Consider the following 17,818-nt stretch of genomic DNA (forward strand, 5'->3'; position numbering starts at 1 on the left):
AAAAAAAAAAAAAAAAAAAAAAAAAAAAAGAAACCCCAGCTCTACTAAAAATACAAAAAATTAGCCGAGCATGGTGGCCGGCGCCTGTAGTTCTAGCTACTCGGGAGGCTGAGGCAGGAGAATGGTGTGAACCTGGGAGGCAGAGCTTGCAGTGAGCAGAGACGGCACCACTGCGCTCCAGCCTGAGCAACAGAGTGAGATTCTGTCTCAAAATAAAATAAAATAAAATAAAATAATAAAATAAATAAAATAAAAGGAATTCTCTCAATCTCCAAATGCCAAATTTTAAAAACATTTAGATCTGCTCTTATCCATTCCTCCCTCCTTCCTGTTACCAATTAGAGATGCTCTTTCTCTCTCTAAAGGCAAGTTCTATACATTTGTTCTGGGACTATTCTTTCTTGCTTCCTTTCACTCAACAAACATTTACTAAGTATCAACTGCATCAGGCACTGTTTTCAGTGTTTGGTAATATCAGTGTACAAAACAATGTTCAGTTATATCAGTGTACAAAACAGAAACAGTGACAAAAATTCCTGAGTTACAGAGCTTACATTCCAGTGGGAGAGACAGATAATAAAGAATAAAATGACACTTTGGAAGGCTGAGGCGGGCAGATCACAAGGTCAGGAGATTGAGATCATTCTGGCTAACACGGTGAAACCTCATCTCTGCTAAAAATACAAAAAACTAGCTAGGTGTGGTGATGGGTGCCTGTAGTCCCAGCTACTTGGGAGGCTAAGGCAGGAGAATCGCTTGAACCTGGGAGATGGAGGTTGTAGTGAGTCGAGATCAAGCCACTGTACTCCAGTCTGGGCAACAGAGCAAGACTTCATTTCAAAAAAAAAAAAAAAAACAAAAAAAAACAAAAAAGAATAAAATGAATAAACTTACATAGCATGTGAGAAGTGATACGTGCTATGGAAAAAAACAAAGCAAAGGGAATCAGGAATGTCTAAGAGGAGTATGGGTTACCATTTAAATAGGATAATCAGAGTAAGCCTTAATAAAAAGGTGACATCTGAGCAAAGACTTGAAGGAGGACAGATCTTCTCCCTGTCTTTTGTCTGGTTTGTTTTATTTCGAGACAGGGTCTTGCTCTGCCACCCAGGCTGGAGGGCAGTGAGGTGACCACGGCTCACTGTAGCCTCAAATCTCCCGAGGTCAAGCAATCCTCACACCTCAGCCTCCTAAGTAGCTGGGACTACAGGCATGTGCCACCATGCCCAGCATATTTTGGTTTTTGTAATTTTTTTTTTTTTTTGTAGATATGGGGGGGGGGTCTCATTATGTTCCCCAGGCTGGTCTCGAACTCCTGAGCTCAAGCGATCCTCCCGCCTTGGCCTCCCAAAGTGCTGGGATTATAGGTGTGAGTCACCATGACAGGTCTGTCTGGTTAATTTTAATTCATCCTTTCGGTTTCAGCTTCAAAATCACTTCCAGTGAAGCTCTCCTTCATTCCTCAAACAGAAAAAGTTTGCACTACTGTATGTTTCCATTACAAGACACATTTCTTCTTTATAACATTCATCACAGTTGTGATTACTGGTCCTATATTAACCTTCACATAACTACGTTAAGTTCCAAGAGAACATGGATTAAATGTTCTTGTTCAGCTCTGTATCTGCAGGGCTTACGCTAAAATTGGTAAAACCAGTCACTCAAATATCTGTGGAATATGTGAATATATAGATGAATGTGGGGGCATACCCAGAAAAGGAAAAACAGAATCTCTATTACATGTAACTAAGCTAATTTCTATCTAATCAAAAGCGGTCCAGACTCAAGACAAAAAGCTATTAGGAAGCACTCTGTTGAGCCTGTGTCTCTGTGCTGGAGCTGGAGGGGCTCCTTTTTTAAAAATTAAATTTAAAAAATGTTAAAGTGTAACAACAACAAAAGCTGTTAGGAGACTGCTGCTGTAATCTGTATAAGAGCTGATAAAATTTTAAGGGGCCGGGCGCAGTGGCTCACACCTGTACTCCCAGCACTTTGGGAAGCCGAGGCAGGTGGATAACCTGAGGTCAGGAGTTTGAGACCAGCCTGACCAACATGGTGAAACCCCATCTCTACTAAAAATACAAAAAGTAGCTGGATGTGGTGATGGGCACCTGTAATCCCAGCTGCTTGGGAGGCTGAGGCAGGAGACTTGCGAGGCGAGGCAGAGGTTGCAGTGAGCTAAGATTACATCACTGCACACTAGCCTGGGCAGAGCAAGACGCCATCTTAAAAAAAAAAAAAAAAGAAGAGCTGATAAAAAGTTTGGTTAAGGTAATAACAATGAAGATGGAGAGAAGGAAAAGGGTTCAAGAGATATTTAAGCAGAACTATAGGACTTAGAAATTAGGTGGAAACTATGGAAACTAGAATGGCAGAGTGATTTGCTCCAGATGGGGTCTTTTAGATGTTTGCTGATCTGTGACTTTATTAAGGGTAGAAGATACCACCTACTGAGATTTTGGGTGTAAAACATCTTTAAATCATTGACATAACATCAAAGGTTAGATGTGCAGGTTCACTTCTGTCTCTTCTGATAAAAAGCCTTTCTCTTAGTTATATTAATAGTAAATTGAGCTGGGAGAAGATTCAAAGATGTTCATTCAACAAATATTTGTTGAGCACACATTATATGCCAAGCACTGTGATAAGGACACAATGGTGAGCAATACAGTCATGGACTCTGACTTTATGAGGTATACAATGAAACACCATTAAAAGCACTACACACCGGCTGCTTGCTTTGCTCCATGCCTCCCCAACGAAGCCCGTCATAGCTGCCGCCAAGCCTGCCACCACCACCTCTGAGCAAATGACTGTGCCACCCAAGTATGCCAATCCTGGCAAATCTGCCAGGAATGTCTTCACCAAGGGCTATGGATATGGCCTAATAAAACTTGATTTGAAAACAAAATCTGAGAATGCACTGGAATTTGTAAGCTTAGGCTCAACCAACACTGAAATTCACCAAAGTGACAGGCAGTCTGGAGACCAAGTACAGATGGACTGAATATGGGCTGATGTTTACGAAGTGAAACAACACTAGGACTGAGATTACTGTGGAAGATCATCTTGCAAGTGGACTGAAGCTGACCCTCGATTCATCCTTGTCACCTAACAGTGGGGGAAAATGCTAACATCAACACCAGGTACAAGCAGAAACACATCAACCTGGGCTGTAACCTGGATTTTGACATCGCTCGGCCTTCAATCTGGGGCGCTCTGGTGCTGGATTACAAGGGTGGCTGGCTGGCTACCAGATAAATTTTGAGGTTGCAAACTCCTGAGTGACCCAGAGCAACTTTGCAGTTGGCTACGAGTCTGATGAACTCCAGCTTCACACTAATGTGAAAATGGGAGAGTTTGGTGGTTCCATTTACCAGAAGGTAAATAACAAGTTGGAGACCACTGTCAATTTCACATGGACAGCAGGAAACAGTAACACTGATACAGTTTGTCTGTGTCCCCACCCAAATCTAATCTTGAATTATGGCTCCCATAATTCCCATGTGTTGTGGGAGGGACCTGGTGGGAGATAACTGAATCATGGGGGCAGTTTCCCCATACTGTTCTCATGGTAGTGAATGTCTCACGAGATCTGATGGTTTTATAAGGGGAAACTCCTCTCACTTGGCTCTCATTTTCTCTCCTGCCTACCACCATGTAAGATGTGACTTTCGCCTTCCACCACAATGGTGAGGCCTCTCCAGCCACGTGCAACTATGAGTCCATTAAACCTTTTTCTTTATAAAATACCCATTCTCAGGTATATCTTTACCAGCAGTGTGAAAACAGACTAATACAAACACTCACTTTGGAATACCCAAGTATCTGATCAACCCTGACACCTCCTTCTTGGCTAAGTGAACAACTCTTGCCTAATAGGTTTAGAATACACTGAGACCCTCAAGCCAGGTATCAAAATGACACTGTCAGCTGTCCTGGATGGCAAGAATAACAATGCCAGTGGTTACACACTAGGTCTGGAACTGAAATTTCGAGCATAAATACTGTACAATTATTTACTTTTACATTATTTTGCAGCAGAGCTACCTTTAGAATTTAGTGTATCTTTTACTGTATGTTTGGGATGCAAGCATTGCTAAATGTTAGACTTTCAGGCTAAGTATGTTAGATTTCCAGGCTAAAGATAATTCAGTTTTAAAATGTTACCCTTTCAGATAGAGAAGAAACCCAATTCAAAAAAACGTCCTTTCAGCTATAGACTTGGGGAGGCAACTTGGTGGCCCCTCCTCAGACGCCAGTTTTCTTTTTTATCTAGAAATGACTGCACGTGGAAGTTGATAATATGTAGGCATTTTGTAAATTCATATTGAGTAAATGAATGAAATTGTGACTTCCTGAGAATTGAACCTTGGTTTCCTAACCCTAATTAATGATAGGCTTGTTGCTTGATGGTGTGTGCAAACTCACTTGAAAGGGACTCTTTTAGACACATCTTCATGATCTGTTTCCACCCCAGTTACTCATCACCTCTTTTACACCGAAATGTCTGCAGGGTGTGGTAACTGTTTGTTTTGTGCCATTCCGGGGTAAAGAGAGTGGATGTGATGAAGCCAGTAATTCAGGACTTAATTCCTTCTCATGTTGTGGTTTTGTGCCCCTCCACCAGAATATGAAATAGCTTCCAGGAGTTCCAGATATAAGTTTGGAAGAATCACATGGTGACAACACTCAGAATCTAAACTGGACTTCTGCTGTATTCTCACCACTCAATTTATTTTTTAGCAGTTTAATGGGTGTATTTTAGAGTCTTCCATGTTGTGTGAATTTAGATCCTCCCCTTCAAATGCTATAATGAACATCATTCAAAGTAAAATTTGAAAAATATATTGAAAAAAGTGTGATATACCAAAAGCATGAGGAATTATGGGAGCTGGAGTCTGGGGAAGAGTTATTTGAGGAAATAGTAACTAGGATCTCAAGAATGAGAAGTAGATAAAGGCGGAAAGCATTGTAAGCCAGGAAGCAGCACATACAAAGGCCTTGAGATGAAACAGTATATGACAATTTAGAGGAGGTGAAAGAAGGCCAGTGTGGCTAGAGCACAGAAGGAAAGAAGTGTGATTTGATAAATTCAGCAAATAGTATTGACAGTCCATTGTTTGTTACCGATAAGATAAAGCTGGAAGTAGACAGAGGCTGGATCATGCAGGGCTCTGTAGGTCATATTTAGAATCTCAGTTTTTATCCTAAGAATGGAAAGTTATTACAAAGGTTAAGCATTAGTTTTTATTTTATGGCTTGAGTGAAGAAAAGATTGAAGGGATACAAAAGTGTGTATTGGAAGCGCAGCAACTGCAATAATCCTAGTGGGAGATTACGGTGAGGGTGGAGAGAGGTAGTGAGAATCCAGGGATATTTAGAAATGTAAACTCACAAGATTTGGCAATTGAGTGATAGGAAAAAAAGGGAAATGCCTTCTATCTTCTCCAACTGGATGAGTACCAGGCATAGGATGGTTTATTAGGAAACATGTTGAATTTGGGATGTTTTTGAGATACTTAAGTGGAGATGTCAAACAGCTTGGAGGAGATCTGGAAGTTACCAGTAACTGAAGTTCAGAGTGGGGATGAAACTGTCCTAGGAAAATTAGACTGAGAAGAACAGGACCTAGAGAAACTTTTAAATTTAAAGGCTGGGAGGAAGATGAGCCTGCAAAGGATGCTAAGCAGCTGTGGTCAAAGAGGTAGTAGTAAAACCATGACAGTACAATAAGATACCAATGGAAGAGTATCAATGATAAGAAACTAGAAAATTACACCAAATGCTACTGAAAAGTGAGGTAGTGAGGACTGGGAAATAACCACTGGAAGGTGATCACCAAGGTGACCTCGGTAAGAACCATTTCAATAGAATGAGGGTTATAGAAGTCAAAATGGACTGGGTTGAGGAATGCAAATGGAAAATGACTCGTAAAATGGAGAGGCCCAAACTATCTGTTTTGAGAAGTTTAACTGTAAAGTAGAAAAGATGGAAGCATAACTGGAGGGGAAATGAGATATGAAGTGGTTTATTAACAGGGGTCTTTAGCATGTTTAAACACCGATGAGAAGAATTCAGTAAAGTGGAAGTCAAAGATCCTCCAAGAGGGAAGGACTAAGATTCCGAAAACAGGAATAAGCACTGGCCTTAGGCAGAGGTATGCTTGCCTTGTTTAGACAAGAAAAACAATGATGCATACGTGTGGGTAAGTAAGTTGGAGGATGTTGAGAGAATTACCGATACCTTCTATTTTTGTCTATGAGGTAAGAAATAGTTACTTGCATAAAGTGAAGATAATGGTGTGGGGGAGTGATAAGAGATTTAAGAATGTTGGTTTGAAATAGTTATTGCAGGGAAAAGTTAAAATGACTAGAAAAATCTAGGACTATGGGGCTGAGACTACATTTGAAGCTGAAAACCATGGATTCATAGTGATATCAATCTGCTCCACAGTTGTTTCCTTGGGTGGCATTTAGCTGTCCAAATGCAGGTACAGGTAAGTTTCACTTTATTTAAGGGTTCAAAAAGAGATGAAAGGCAAGGAAATTCAGCCTATTGCACGAAAACCACTAGTTTAAACTATACAGGAATCTAAAGAAGGAAGGTACTAATGGAAAGTAGAAGCATTGGTTGCAGTGAAATCAGAGAATGATGGAATAGTTCAACAAACCAAGTGGAAGGAATATGGTCAATAAATAAGGTGGAAGTATTTTGAAGATAGAGCAGTTTGTGGTGATGATAATGGCCAAGACATGACAAACAGAGTGCGTGGCCAAGACAGAGTGGAAATCATCAAAGATTGGGCCAAATAACTAAGAGACAAAACACCAAATAAAGTGTCTATGTAAATGTTAAAATATCAAGGAGTGGATAGGAAGACCAAGGGCTAGCTATTCAGAGTAAAGTAGCAGGAGAGTAGTACTAAATGAGAGTGGTAGACAAGTAATGAAAGGGTTGTATGGATGAACAGCCTCAAAAGAATGAGACTTCGCAAAGGAGTGGGCAGTTCTGAAGTCACAATGGCAGGAACACCAGAGTATCTCCAATGTTTATGTTTATGATAATATGATAAAGCTTGTTAACATCTATTCTTTAGTGCTGTGCTTGGAATATCACATTGCTCCCATTATGCCAATGGCTATCACTTTATGGCAAGACCTGAGGACCAGGTTATGGAAGGCAGAGTGGTAGGAATAAAGTTTTTCTCCTGAACATTGAACATTTTTAGAAACAGGAAAGAACCAGGACAAGAGATTGAGATTTTAAGAAAGGGATTAAGAGATAGGTCAGACTGATGGACACTTGTTTTTTCATGCCTAGAGGCAGGTTAAGTACAGACAGAAGCTCTCAAAGTTCAAAGAGCAAAGGCTTTAGAGTCAGACAGATATATGCTCCTAGCTCTTTTTTAGCAATTACTATTATGTGACATGGAAGGACGAGAGCAGATAATTCACAATGGAAGTTGATTCCAAGGATACACACACATGTTGATGTGGAAGGGTCCTCTCACCAGCAGCACAGTATCACAGGTCCCATCCTCCTGTCTTCTGGAAGTTAAGAAGTTCAAACCTGTTTTACTTGCATTTATATTTCCCAAGGACAGAATGCCACTCAGTGGGTAAGGTCCTGGTCAGCAACTTTTACCTTCCTAACATCTCTGTTCAAGAGATGGCAGCTAAAGGGAGCAAAAAACATGATTGGAACCACTTTTCTCAATAAGACACTTTGTATAGGCCGGCCGCAGTGGCTCATGCCTGTAATCCCAGCACTTTGGGAGGCTGAGGTGGGCGGATCATAAGGTCAGGAGTTCAAGACCAGCCTGACCAATATAGTGAAACCCCGTCTCTACTAAAAATACAAAAAAATTAGTGGTGGCGCATGCCTGTAATCCCAGCTACTTGGGAGGCTGAGGCAGGAGAACTGCTTGAACCCGGTTGGCAGAGGTCGCAGTGAGCCTAGATCGCGCCAATGCACTCCAGCCTAGGCAGCAGAGCGAGACTGTCTCAAAAAAAAAAAAAGAAAGAAAAGAAAAGAAACTGTGTATAAAAGGGCCTTCTGGCACATTCTGGATTCTTGCTTCCTGATCTGTTAAGTGAGGCTAATACCTCTTACTTATAGTTGTGGTAAAGATTAAGATAAAGCATGATATCTACGAAAATCAGAACCTACACAAAGTGGGTGCTCAATAAATACTATCTTAAGAGGCAGCCTGGTGTGTTAAAATGAACATGGACTTTAAAGTCAGATCTGTACTTTAATACCCTACTTGAGAATTTCAATTTTCTGCTCTGTAGATAGGATAGAACATCTGCTTTGTGGGTAGTTTTAAGAAGTTTTAAAATTATTACTGTGGAAACCAATGTCTAAGAGCTTCAATTCCTCTAAATCACGAAACAGGGTCACCTGATGAGGGTGGGGTATGGGATTAAAGACAGCCGTGAAGGTGTAAAATAACTGCCATGGTAATTAGAGAAGGAAATGGACCAGGAACCCATAAAGGTGCGTGTTGGTGTGAGGACTAGGCCGAGGTTGGAGGCCTTGAATATTTAGTGGCATTCATTACACAACTGTTTTTCTCTAGCAGGAATAGAAAAGACAGAATAAGTGGAATGATACAAAAAGGTGGCCAAGGGTGGCAAGAAAATGGGGTGATGGAATGATATGCTATTCAGGCTGCTGAATACAGAAGTAAATTACACAAAGTTGGGGGGCAGGGGAGGCAATAATGAGAAAAGAATGAAGAGGCTGGAATTAGAAATCACAGAATTACTCAATGAGACCAATGTGGGGCGGATGATGGAAAGCTGGAATTAGGAGATTCTAGACAAGCAGTGAAACATTAAGGTAGCATTAAGGAAGTCCCGAAGATTTCGTTTTATCCTTTTTATCATAACCATTGCCATCTACTTCTCCCTTCGTTTCTCTTCCTCAGATTTGGCTGTATTGCAGAATATGGTCCCCAACTTTCTCCCTTCCTGATTGCCCGTGAAGACAAGCACACAGACCTTTGTTCCAAGGTTTTACTGCTCATCCTGAGAAGACTGTACATACTAAGAAAGTAACAAACTGGGGAAATGGCTGAAGTTCCAAGACTCCAGACTTCTTACAGGTTTCATCTCTCTTCTGTGGCCACTAATTTCTCAAGGAGGCAGTGCCCAAAAGCCCTGTGGTTTTTTGATCCGTTGTACTTCGACAGCTTCTCCTTTCCCTAGATCCAGCAGAATTCTAGACATATAAGACATAGTTCACAAAACAACAGTTATGAACCAACAAATACTTGGTTCATGGTTATAAGCCATTGAAGTCAGTCAGACTTAAGGACAACTAGACAGAGCTCCCATTTTCTGTCACCTGGGCAGGAACCAATCTCCTGTTGTATCAAATGGCCTTCTGGTACATTCTGGAATCTTGCTTCCTCATCTGTTTAGTGAGGCTAATACCGCTTACTCGTAGTTTTGTTGTAAAGATAAACTAAGATAAAGCCTGACATATTACTCATTTTAAAACTGTACACACAGACCCTGCTTTAACCAGATGCCTGCAAATACTCAGGTTTTCCTTCTACATATAGAAGACAATTTATCAGCTGCCAGGGCTGAAGCCAGCAGATATGGCTAAACGACAGAACAAAGGATTATGCCAATAAAGCATGCAAAGCTTCCTTGCCCAGAATATAAATCAAACAGAGTAAAAAGCGACTATATTGGCTCCAGGAAAAGGAGCAAGGACACCCAGCTTTCAGGCAACCTCGAATTCTCTCCGTTTAGGATTCACCAACCCTAAGGTCCACTGGGTCCTTCAATCTGGGGGTCCATCCAGGGCCTTCCCTCCTGGGATTGGTGATGGCTAGCTGCCTGATGGAGACACCCCAGGCTGCTCAGCAGCAACGCCTGGCACAGCCGAGGCAGCCTCGTAGTCTGCGATGCGGCGCTGTACCAGGGCAGGCATGAGCTGCACGTAAGCGGCCATGAGGCGGTGGTTGGAATGGATCAGCTTCCCAGCACAGCTGTGCAGACAGGCCTCCTAGAAGGAAGATAGGGTTTAAGCAGAGAATAAAGGTGTCCTGTCGGGCCCGCCTCCTTCCTTCCCCATGCACAGCCTAGGGGTGAGGGTCTGGGAAGGCCAGGACCAGAGGTAGGGGAAGTGGGGTGAGGAGGGAAGCAGTCTACCGCTAAACTGTTTGCAGCGTAACCTCCTTACAGTCCCCCACCTCCTCAGCGTCCAGAGCTCGGTGGTGCAAGCTGGGCACACAACGCTGGAAGCAGAGTTCTGTCATCCGATTGTAGACCAACAGGAAGTCACGCAGCTGGGAGAAAACGGGGACCACGAACTCAGCGATATGTGCCCCACACTTCTACTCAAGGTCGCGCCGCCCAAAGTTTCCCAGGACCGCGCAACCATAACCCGAAGTTTCCAGCCCTCAGATCCTTGGCTCTATGGGGTTTAGGCGATGTGTGCAGGAATGCGAGCTGAACGTCTGGCCCCGAAATGACTTAGTCCTCACTCACGTTTCTCAGTTGCTGTTGCTGCTGCTGCTGCTGCTGCTGCTCCATCACGCCACGGGCGCATGCCCTACGCCACTTCCGTTTCAGCTTCTCGGTGCCGCCCCGGAAGTAACCTCTCGCTGCTCTCGAGAACCAAGGTAGAGTATCGCCCTGCCCCGGCTGCGACGTCACCTCCGCCCTTATAATCTGCGACGTGGCCGGCTTCTTCTGCCCGGAGAGGACGTCACTTCCGCCGAGTCCCTGACCTGCTGCTAGGATCGCGACGGGAACTGGAGCCCGAGGTCCCCGCGCGGCCCGGGCCTGGCGCCCTGAGGGGAAGAGCGGCCCGGCCCGAGGTGAGAGGGACATGCTTGGGCGACGGGAAGTTGAACGCACAAACCTGTCCAGAGGGCAAGATGCCCCGAGCCCTGGGGAAGGATGAGGACACACCTGATGTCCAGGTGTATGGGGGTGGGGGCGGGGACTCACATACCTGGGAGACATAACTGACTGTGGAAGGGATCACCGATATCCTGGGAAAGACATGCTTTTGCCAGAGACTGGGAACATACACCAACTGATCTAACTAAGGTCTGGTGGGGAGGGCCCGAGGAAGAGGAGGTGTATGAGACGGAGGAGGGGAGACCCCCTGAAGGAAGGGGGAAGAAACACTAAAGGAGTGAGAAAGGCCAAGCAATGGAGAACAAACCTGAATGGGGGGTGAAGACCTGAGCCCTGGAAAGGGTTCATCTCCTGCTCAGCATAAACACGCCTGCATGGAGATAAGTTCTAAGAGAGCATACTTTCCCTCTTCACTGTTGTGTTTTCATTGTCACAAATAGTGCCCGACACATAGTAGGCACTCACTAAATGTCTGCTGAATGACTGAATGAGTGTAGAATAATCACCAGAGTCCTGGTGAGGTTGGGGGCTTGTGAGAAGACGCCGTGCTTTGGTGTGCCTGTGTACAAATGTGCATTTTGGAGGGGAGAAATACATATACCTGAAGAAAGGAATGATGACCAAACGCTGGGACACTCAAACCCTGGGACAGCCTTTAAAGAAATGACAGAGGAGGCCTTCTTCTTCTAGAGTGCTGGCCAGTGCCCAGAACTTCTGTGTTGGGCTTTGCAGGGTGCTGGGGTGGAGAGTTTTACTCCAATACCTTTCCTAGCCATGACGGACGGGATCCTAGGGAAGGCAGCCACAATGGAGATCCCTATCCACGGGAACGGCGAAGCCAGGCAGCTTCCTGAAGATGATGGGCTGGAGCAGGTGCTTCTGTTTGATTCTTCTAATTGTTTCAATTTAGGAATCCAATTTATAAATCCTGGGTTCTCACCCTCCATTCCAGTAGCCTTCCCCTGGCTTATCTGACTCCCTTAATTTTACATATCATTTTGATTCTGTGCAGACTTCCCTTGTGTAGTGTCTTTATGATGCTTGAATCCAAACTTGTTCCCACCTCCAAAATGCTTCTGCAGTCCCTATGTTCCTGAAGCAACCCCTCTTCTCTGGCCTATAGGACCTCCAGCAAGTGATGGTGTCAGGACCCAACCTCAATGAAACCAGCATTGTGTCTGGTGGCTATGGGGGCTCTGGTGATGGACTCATCCCCACAGGTATGAATGTTCAGAAACAGGAAGCTTGGGTGGAGGAGGGGACAGGAATGGTTTGGGGAAGCATAGGATCTGTCTAGGAAAGCTTGAATTATGTCTGGAGATCTTAGGAACTTCTGCTTGTAGGAACCCCATGGACTCTCCTCAGCCCAAAAGCAACTCCCAGCATTGTCCATCCATTTCCCTTTTGCCACTTGGCCCCTGAAATGGCTCATTCATCCTTTCCCTGCCACCACCTGTGTCAAGTTAAGACCTACTTCACAGGAATGCCCCTGCTCTACAGCTTGAGGCCGAGTTGGAACTTTGTGAGGCTTCTCAGAATTTTTAGATTCTAAAGTTTAGAGGAACAAACAGCCCTGAATCTCACACTAAGATTCCACATGGGAATGCAACCAGGTTTCTTGTTATCATGACCCACCATCCTTGACTCCTGCTGCCCCCAAACTCAGTGTATTTTCTTCTGTTTCCTCTGCCCCTATACACCAACAACTCCCTGCAAACCCCTCCTCTGGCCTCCAAGGAGGCCATATGTATATCAGGATTTGGTTATCACTGTGCAAGGTCCAAGTTCCTCCTAGTAAACAGGAGAATCCAGTTGTCTCTAGCATCTCCTTCAGGGAAGTCAATTTCATGTGCTGGGAGAGAAGCATGGGTGGGGCCACAGAGGTGTCTGGTGTATCAGAGAGGCTGGTGTCAGAGAACTTGATCCTTTAGGGTCTGGCCGCCATCCATCTCACAGCACCACTCCTGCTGGCCCTGGAGATGAGGTGGCTCGGGGCATTGCTGGAGAAAAGTTTGACATCGTCAAGAAATGGGGCATCAACACCTATAAGGTAGGATTTGAGCACCTCTCACTTCCTCAGAACTCGTTATGGGTACCTTTTTCCCCTTTCCTCATGATCGTAATATCCCATCTGTGGCTGAGAGTAGGAGCCTGGGCGGTGCTGGGGTAGATACCTGTTGTGTGGGGAGGCTATTAGGATCTCTGATCTATTCCCCCATTTCCCAATCAGTGCACAAAGCAACTGTTATCAGAACGATTTGGTCGAGGCTCACGGACTGTGGACCTGGAGCTAGAGCTGCAGATTGAGTTGCTGCGTGAGACGAAGCGCAAGTATGAGAGTGTCCTGCAGCTGGGCCGGGCACTGACAGCCCACCTCTACAGCCTGCTGCAGACCCAGCATGCACTGGGTGATGCCTTTGCTGACCTCAGCCAGAAGTCCCCAGAGCTTCAGGTGCCTCACCCAGACCAAAGAGGGTGGGGGAACTGGGCATGGGCCCTCCCAGGCAGTCATTCCTCATCCTCCCTCCCTCCTGCAGCCCACAGGGAGAACCCCTTCAGGGTGGGCCCAGCCCTACCCCCAGCAGCACTCACCTGTGGAGGCAGCCTAAGGGTTTGTACAGAGGTCCAGAAGTTGGAGGGGGTGGGGGAGGGGGCACACTAGGTGCTTCACAAATAACCCCTCTCTGCATTGGGGAGAATGCCTTCAGTGCTCAGCCTAATCAGAGCCCCTGTCCTGCTTGCCACACTAGCTCTTAGACTGTTCCAGTCTTGTGAACTTATCCAAGAATGCCCACCACCCACATTCCTACCCCAGGTATCCCCAGGGTGACCCCACAGACTTTCTAGCTAAAAGAGCCTTGCTGGAGGCAGTCCTTGGTTCTTCCAGTTTTGCTGGCTGTTTCCTGCCCGGGGAGGAGGGGAATGAAGGGCTCTACAGCTCCAGTCAGGTAGGTAGTATTATTCAAGGTCTGTTCCTCCCTTCTGCCCTCAGGAGGAGTTTGGCTACAATGCAGAAACACAGAAACTGCTATGCAAGAATGGGGAAACGCTGCTAGGAGCTGTGAACTTCTTTGTCTCTAGCATCAACACACTGGTCACCAAGACCATGGAAGACACGCTCATGACTGTGAAACAGTATGAGGCTGCCAGGTGTGGGCACTGGCAGGGCTTAGGGTTTGGGGAGTTGGCTGGCATGGGTGGAAATTTGGGCATTGGGGCATAAGAATTCAGCAAGGAAAGGAGAGTATGTCTTGAGGATAAAGGGGTGGAGACCAGCCTTTATCACCCCCTTCCCAGGCTGGAATATGATGCCTACCGAACAGACTTAGAGGAGCTGAGCCTAGGCCCCCGGGATGCAGGGACACGTGGTCGACTCGAGAGTGCCCAGGCCACTTTCCAGGCCCATCGGGACAAGTATGAGAAGCTGCGGGGAGATGTGGCCATCAAGCTCAAGTTCCTGGAAGAAAACAAGGTGCCTACCCCACCCCCTTGACCCTAGCCCACCTTTCCATCTGTGACACTAACCTTCCCCTCAGACCCTCCCCATTATTGAATGAGGAAATGCAGCCTAGCTAGGGAGTAGAATGTTACCCCCTCAACCCCTGGGCCTTTCCAGATCACCCTCCCTCCAATTCCTGGCCCTTTCCCGTTGGAGGATTTGGCTGCTGGTCCCAGGAACATAACGGAAAAATCACCCCCTGAGCTGGGGTACCAAAACCCTAGGCTCAACAAATCCAGTGAGGTCTCTTCCATCAGACTGACCCTTCTCTGACTCCCTGGGTAGAGTTCAGCCCCTACCCCAAAAGCACCATCAGAGCAGAGTCGTTGTGCCCCTGGTCTGTGCCTGGGCTCAGGCTCATAGACCCTCAAAAAGGGCGCCTGAGTCCAGCCTTAGCTGACCCTGCTGGACCCCCAGATCAAGGTGATGCACAAGCAGCTGCTGCTCTTCCACAATGCCGTGTCCGCCTACTTTGCTGGGAACCAGAAACAGCTGGAGCAGACCCTGCAGCAGTTCAACATCAAGCTGCGGCCTCCAGGAGCTGAGAAACCCTCCTGGCTAGAGGAGCAGTGAGCTGCTCCCAGCCCACCTCGGCTATCAAGAAGGACATTGGGAAGGGCAGCCCCAGGGTGTGGGAGATTGGACATGGGACATCCCTTGTCACTTGCCCTCTGGCTTGGGCTCCTTTTTCTGGCTGGGGCCTGACACCAGTTTTGCCCACATTGCTATGGTGGGAAGAGGGCCTGGAGGCCCAGAAGCTGTTGCCCTGTCTATCTTCTTGGCCACAGGGCTTCATTCCCAGATCTTTTCCTTCCACTCCACAGCCAACGGCTATGACAAAACCACTCCCTGGCCAATGGCATCACTCTTCAGGCTGGGGTGTGCCCCCTGACCAATGACAGAGCCTCAAAATGCCCTGTCAGCCAATGGCAGCTCTTCTCAGACTCCCCTGGGCCAATGATGTTGCGTCTAATACCCTTTGTCTCTCCTCTATGCGTGCCCATTGCAGAGAAGGGGACTGGGACCAAAGGGGTGGGGATAATGGGGAGCCCCATTGCTGGCCTTGCATCTGAATAGGCCTACCCTCACCCACCCACCCAGTTTAATTGTGCTTAGAGCCCAAGAAGATTGGGATCTAGCACTAGGAATAAACCTTTCATAAAAGCAGGCCCAGCGAGGTCAATTTGTGGGGGACTCTAGGAGGGTGGCCTGGGTGGAAACATGCTCAGTCTAATCATACACCAGAACCCTATCAAGTCAAGAGCTGGGGCCAGGCAGCTGAAGTGACAGGTTTCACAGATGGTTTGAAGGCCCAGTCTTCTCTCCCACCCCCAGTTGGAGCCAAAGTTTTATTTGTCCTTTAGCCAGCACCAAGATAGCTATGGATCTTAAGAGCACCAGATCCAGAGGGGGTTGGGTTTGCTGACCATAATGCATTGATTCATACAGCAAATATTTACTGAGTGCTTTCATTTGCCAGGCACTGCGTTAGACCCTGGGGAAACATCAGTAAATAAAACACGGTCCCTGCCCAAGCGCCTAGGGCCTATTGGGGGAAAGAGACAGGTAACCAGGCAACTACAAAACAGTGATAAGCATTAGGATACAGAAGTACAGGGTGCTATGGGAGCACCAAGGAGGGGCATCTGGCATGGACTGGGGTGGAAATGAGGATGTCAGTTTGGAAGCTAAGACCGGGCTGGGCGCAGTGGCTCACGCCTGTAATCCCAGCACTTTGGGAGGCCAAGACGGGCGGATCACGAGGTCAGGAGATCGAGACCATCCTGGCTAACAAGGTGAAACCCCGTCTCTACTAAAATACAAAATTACCTGGGCATGGTGGCGGGCGCCTGTAGTTCCAGCTACTTGGGAAGCTGAGGCAGGAGAATGGTGTGACCCCAGGATGTGGAGCTTGCAGTGAGCTGAGATTGTGCCATTGCACTCCAGCCTGGGCAACAGAGCAGGACTCTGTCTCAAAAAAAAAAAAAAAAAAAAAAAAAAGCTGAGACCTGAAGGGTGAGTAGATGACAAACAGGCAGGGTAAAGGGAAGAGCATCCCAGGCAGACAGGCCAGCATATAATGAAGGCTCTGAATAGGAACTAGGAGGAACTGCTTGGAATGAAAAATGAAGAGGGAATGGCTAGGTGAAGACTGCAGGCTGGTTAAAGACTTTTGCCCGGTTCCCAAAGCTCCTGCTGCAATCAGGTGTTTTAGCTTAAATCTGAACCTTGTGGAGAGGTCACAAGAAAGCTCCCTAACAGCACTTCGGTTTTGTCAGGGCTCAGGTGTCATCACCTGAATACCCTTTGGCCAAGGAAACTAGAATTTTTCAGGATTCTCCCCAACTTTGGAAGGTTGGAGGAAGGGGACAACTCACTCAGCAGATTCCCATAGTGCAGGGATCCTCACAGGCCTGAGTTTGCCCTTTGTCATGGATATTGCAGCTCCCAGGCAGTCTTCTGGGCTTTGGTCAGCCTGCAGTCATCTGACAAGAGCTTGATTTTTGGGGCAAAGAAGGTGGTCCTCATATGAGCTGCCACTTAACGGGCCACTGGGGATTTTTCAACATGTAAGGTACTGAGTCTCCAAATGCTGGTTGTAGGGCCTAAAAACAGGGCTCAACTCCAGGTTCTGCCCACTTTCTAGCTGAGTGATGAGGGCTAATGTCTGGGGAGCCAGATCCCTATATTTTCCACTGTAAAATAAGGCCAATAAAAGACGCTACCTACTGACTATTGAATAATATATGTAAAGTGGCTAATTCTGTGTCTGGCACATAATAACCCTGTAAACCGTTGTAATTAGTTTCCACTTGGGGCTGCTTTTTGCACAAGGTGATGATTCTGAGAATTGCCCAGTGTCTTTGGTGTGAGGAAGGGAGTCGCTGGATGGTCTGAACCAGAATTTCCTCAGGAGGTGGCTCCTGAAGCACCCAAAGCCTAATCAAATCCCCCACCTTTCTACCCCTTAACTCCTCCCAGAGTTCTGGGTACTGCCCTTCTGCCGCCCAGAGATCGTGCTAAGGTACAGACGGTTTCTACATATTCCTGGTCAGGCGATAGACTAGCATATTCCATAGGAGCACTCCAAGGAAGACGGAAAGGACGCCTCCAGGAGGCAGGAGGCCCGGACAGGCACCCAGAGTCCGAAATCCCTGCTGCCCCAGCTGCCTTTTCTTGACTGAGTCTCATCTCAGTCCCTGAGACCGACTACACCGCCCTTCCTGGAGCCGGAGGCAGCTGGCGGAGATCCGGGATCCGAGATCCGGGATCCGTCTCGCCGGCTCCCCAGCAGCACCAAGAAGGCAGAGTCCCCAGGAGATTGGGACGTTGGGGAGGGGCGTGCCGGTGCGGTAGGTGGGCGGGGCCTCCGCGGCGGTGGGCGGGGTGTGGGTGGGTCTTCCCTGCTGGAGTCGCCCCTCCCCGGCTG

At 46.8% G+C, this 17,818-nt stretch overlaps 2 protein-coding genes and 1 pseudogene across 9 annotated transcripts in view; 2 read left to right on the top strand and 1 right to left on the bottom strand.

The window, feature by feature from the left end:
* Positions 1-10,621, bottom strand: part of TIMM10B (translocase of inner mitochondrial membrane 10B) — a 15,927-nt gene extending 5,306 nt beyond the window's left edge. The window contains exons 1-4 of one of the 3 annotated variants that reach the window (XR_001889520.1): positions 10,512-10,604; positions 10,214-10,309; positions 9,782-10,026; positions 7,450-9,228 (exon numbers count right to left, since the gene is read on the bottom strand). Coding sequence is in view for 1 of the 3 variants with exons in the window: in XM_017893645.1 (XP_017749134.1) it covers positions 9,850-10,026; positions 10,214-10,309; positions 10,512-10,556 (318 nt within the window). In the remaining 2 variants the exon portion in view is untranslated. Of the gene's footprint in view, positions 1-7,449; positions 10,027-10,213; positions 10,310-10,511 lie in introns of those variants that run through there. The other 2 variants (XR_001889521.1, XM_017893645.1) reach the window with 2 other exon arrangements.
* Positions 2,255-7,350, top strand: LOC108543243 (voltage-dependent anion-selective channel protein 1-like; annotated as a pseudogene). The gene is made up of 2 exons (XR_001889522.1): positions 2,255-3,449; positions 3,793-7,350. The product of XR_001889522.1 is annotated as a voltage-dependent anion-selective channel protein 1-like (transcript).
* Positions 10,622-10,626: 5 nt separating the features above from the next.
* Positions 10,627-15,556, top strand: ARFIP2 (ARF interacting protein 2). Of its 5 annotated transcripts, none has more exons than XM_017893638.1 (8): positions 10,627-10,843; positions 11,662-11,762; positions 12,013-12,109; positions 12,821-12,939; positions 13,120-13,341; positions 13,882-14,039; positions 14,187-14,361; positions 14,806-15,556. In XM_017893638.1, the coding sequence occupies exons 2-8, from the start codon at positions 11,664-11,666 to the stop codon at positions 14,959-14,961; spliced, it is 1,026 nt and encodes a 341-aa protein (XP_017749127.1). In that variant the 5' UTR covers positions 10,627-10,843; positions 11,662-11,663; the 3' UTR covers positions 14,962-15,556. The 5 variants fall into 5 exon arrangements, with proteins under 5 accessions (XP_017749127.1, XP_017749129.1, XP_017749126.1 ...); XM_017893637.1 differs by having other exon boundaries at positions 10,737-10,843; positions 11,622-11,762; XM_017893639.1 differs by having other exon boundaries at positions 10,744-10,843; positions 11,580-11,762.
* Positions 15,557-17,818: the final 2,262 nt, after the last annotated feature.

This window comes from Rhinopithecus bieti, unplaced genomic scaffold, assembly GCF_001698545.2.
Source record: "Rhinopithecus bieti isolate Rb0 unplaced genomic scaffold, ASM169854v2 scaffold_24049, whole genome shotgun sequence".
NCBI lineage: Eukaryota > Metazoa > Chordata > Mammalia > Primates > Cercopithecidae > Rhinopithecus > Rhinopithecus bieti.

Coding starts and splice junctions, on each gene's coding strand:
- ARFIP2 (XM_017893638.1), top strand. CDS start 11,664: ATGACGGACGGGATCCTAGGGAAGGCAGCCACAATGGAGATCCCTATC. Junction 12,940..13,119: donor GGGGCATCAACACCTATAAG/GTAGGATTTGAG, acceptor TTTCCCAATCAG/TGCACAAAGCAACTGTTATC. Junction 14,040..14,186: donor AAACAGTATGAGGCTGCCAG/GTGTGGGCACTG, acceptor CCCCCTTCCCAG/GCTGGAATATGATGCCTACC.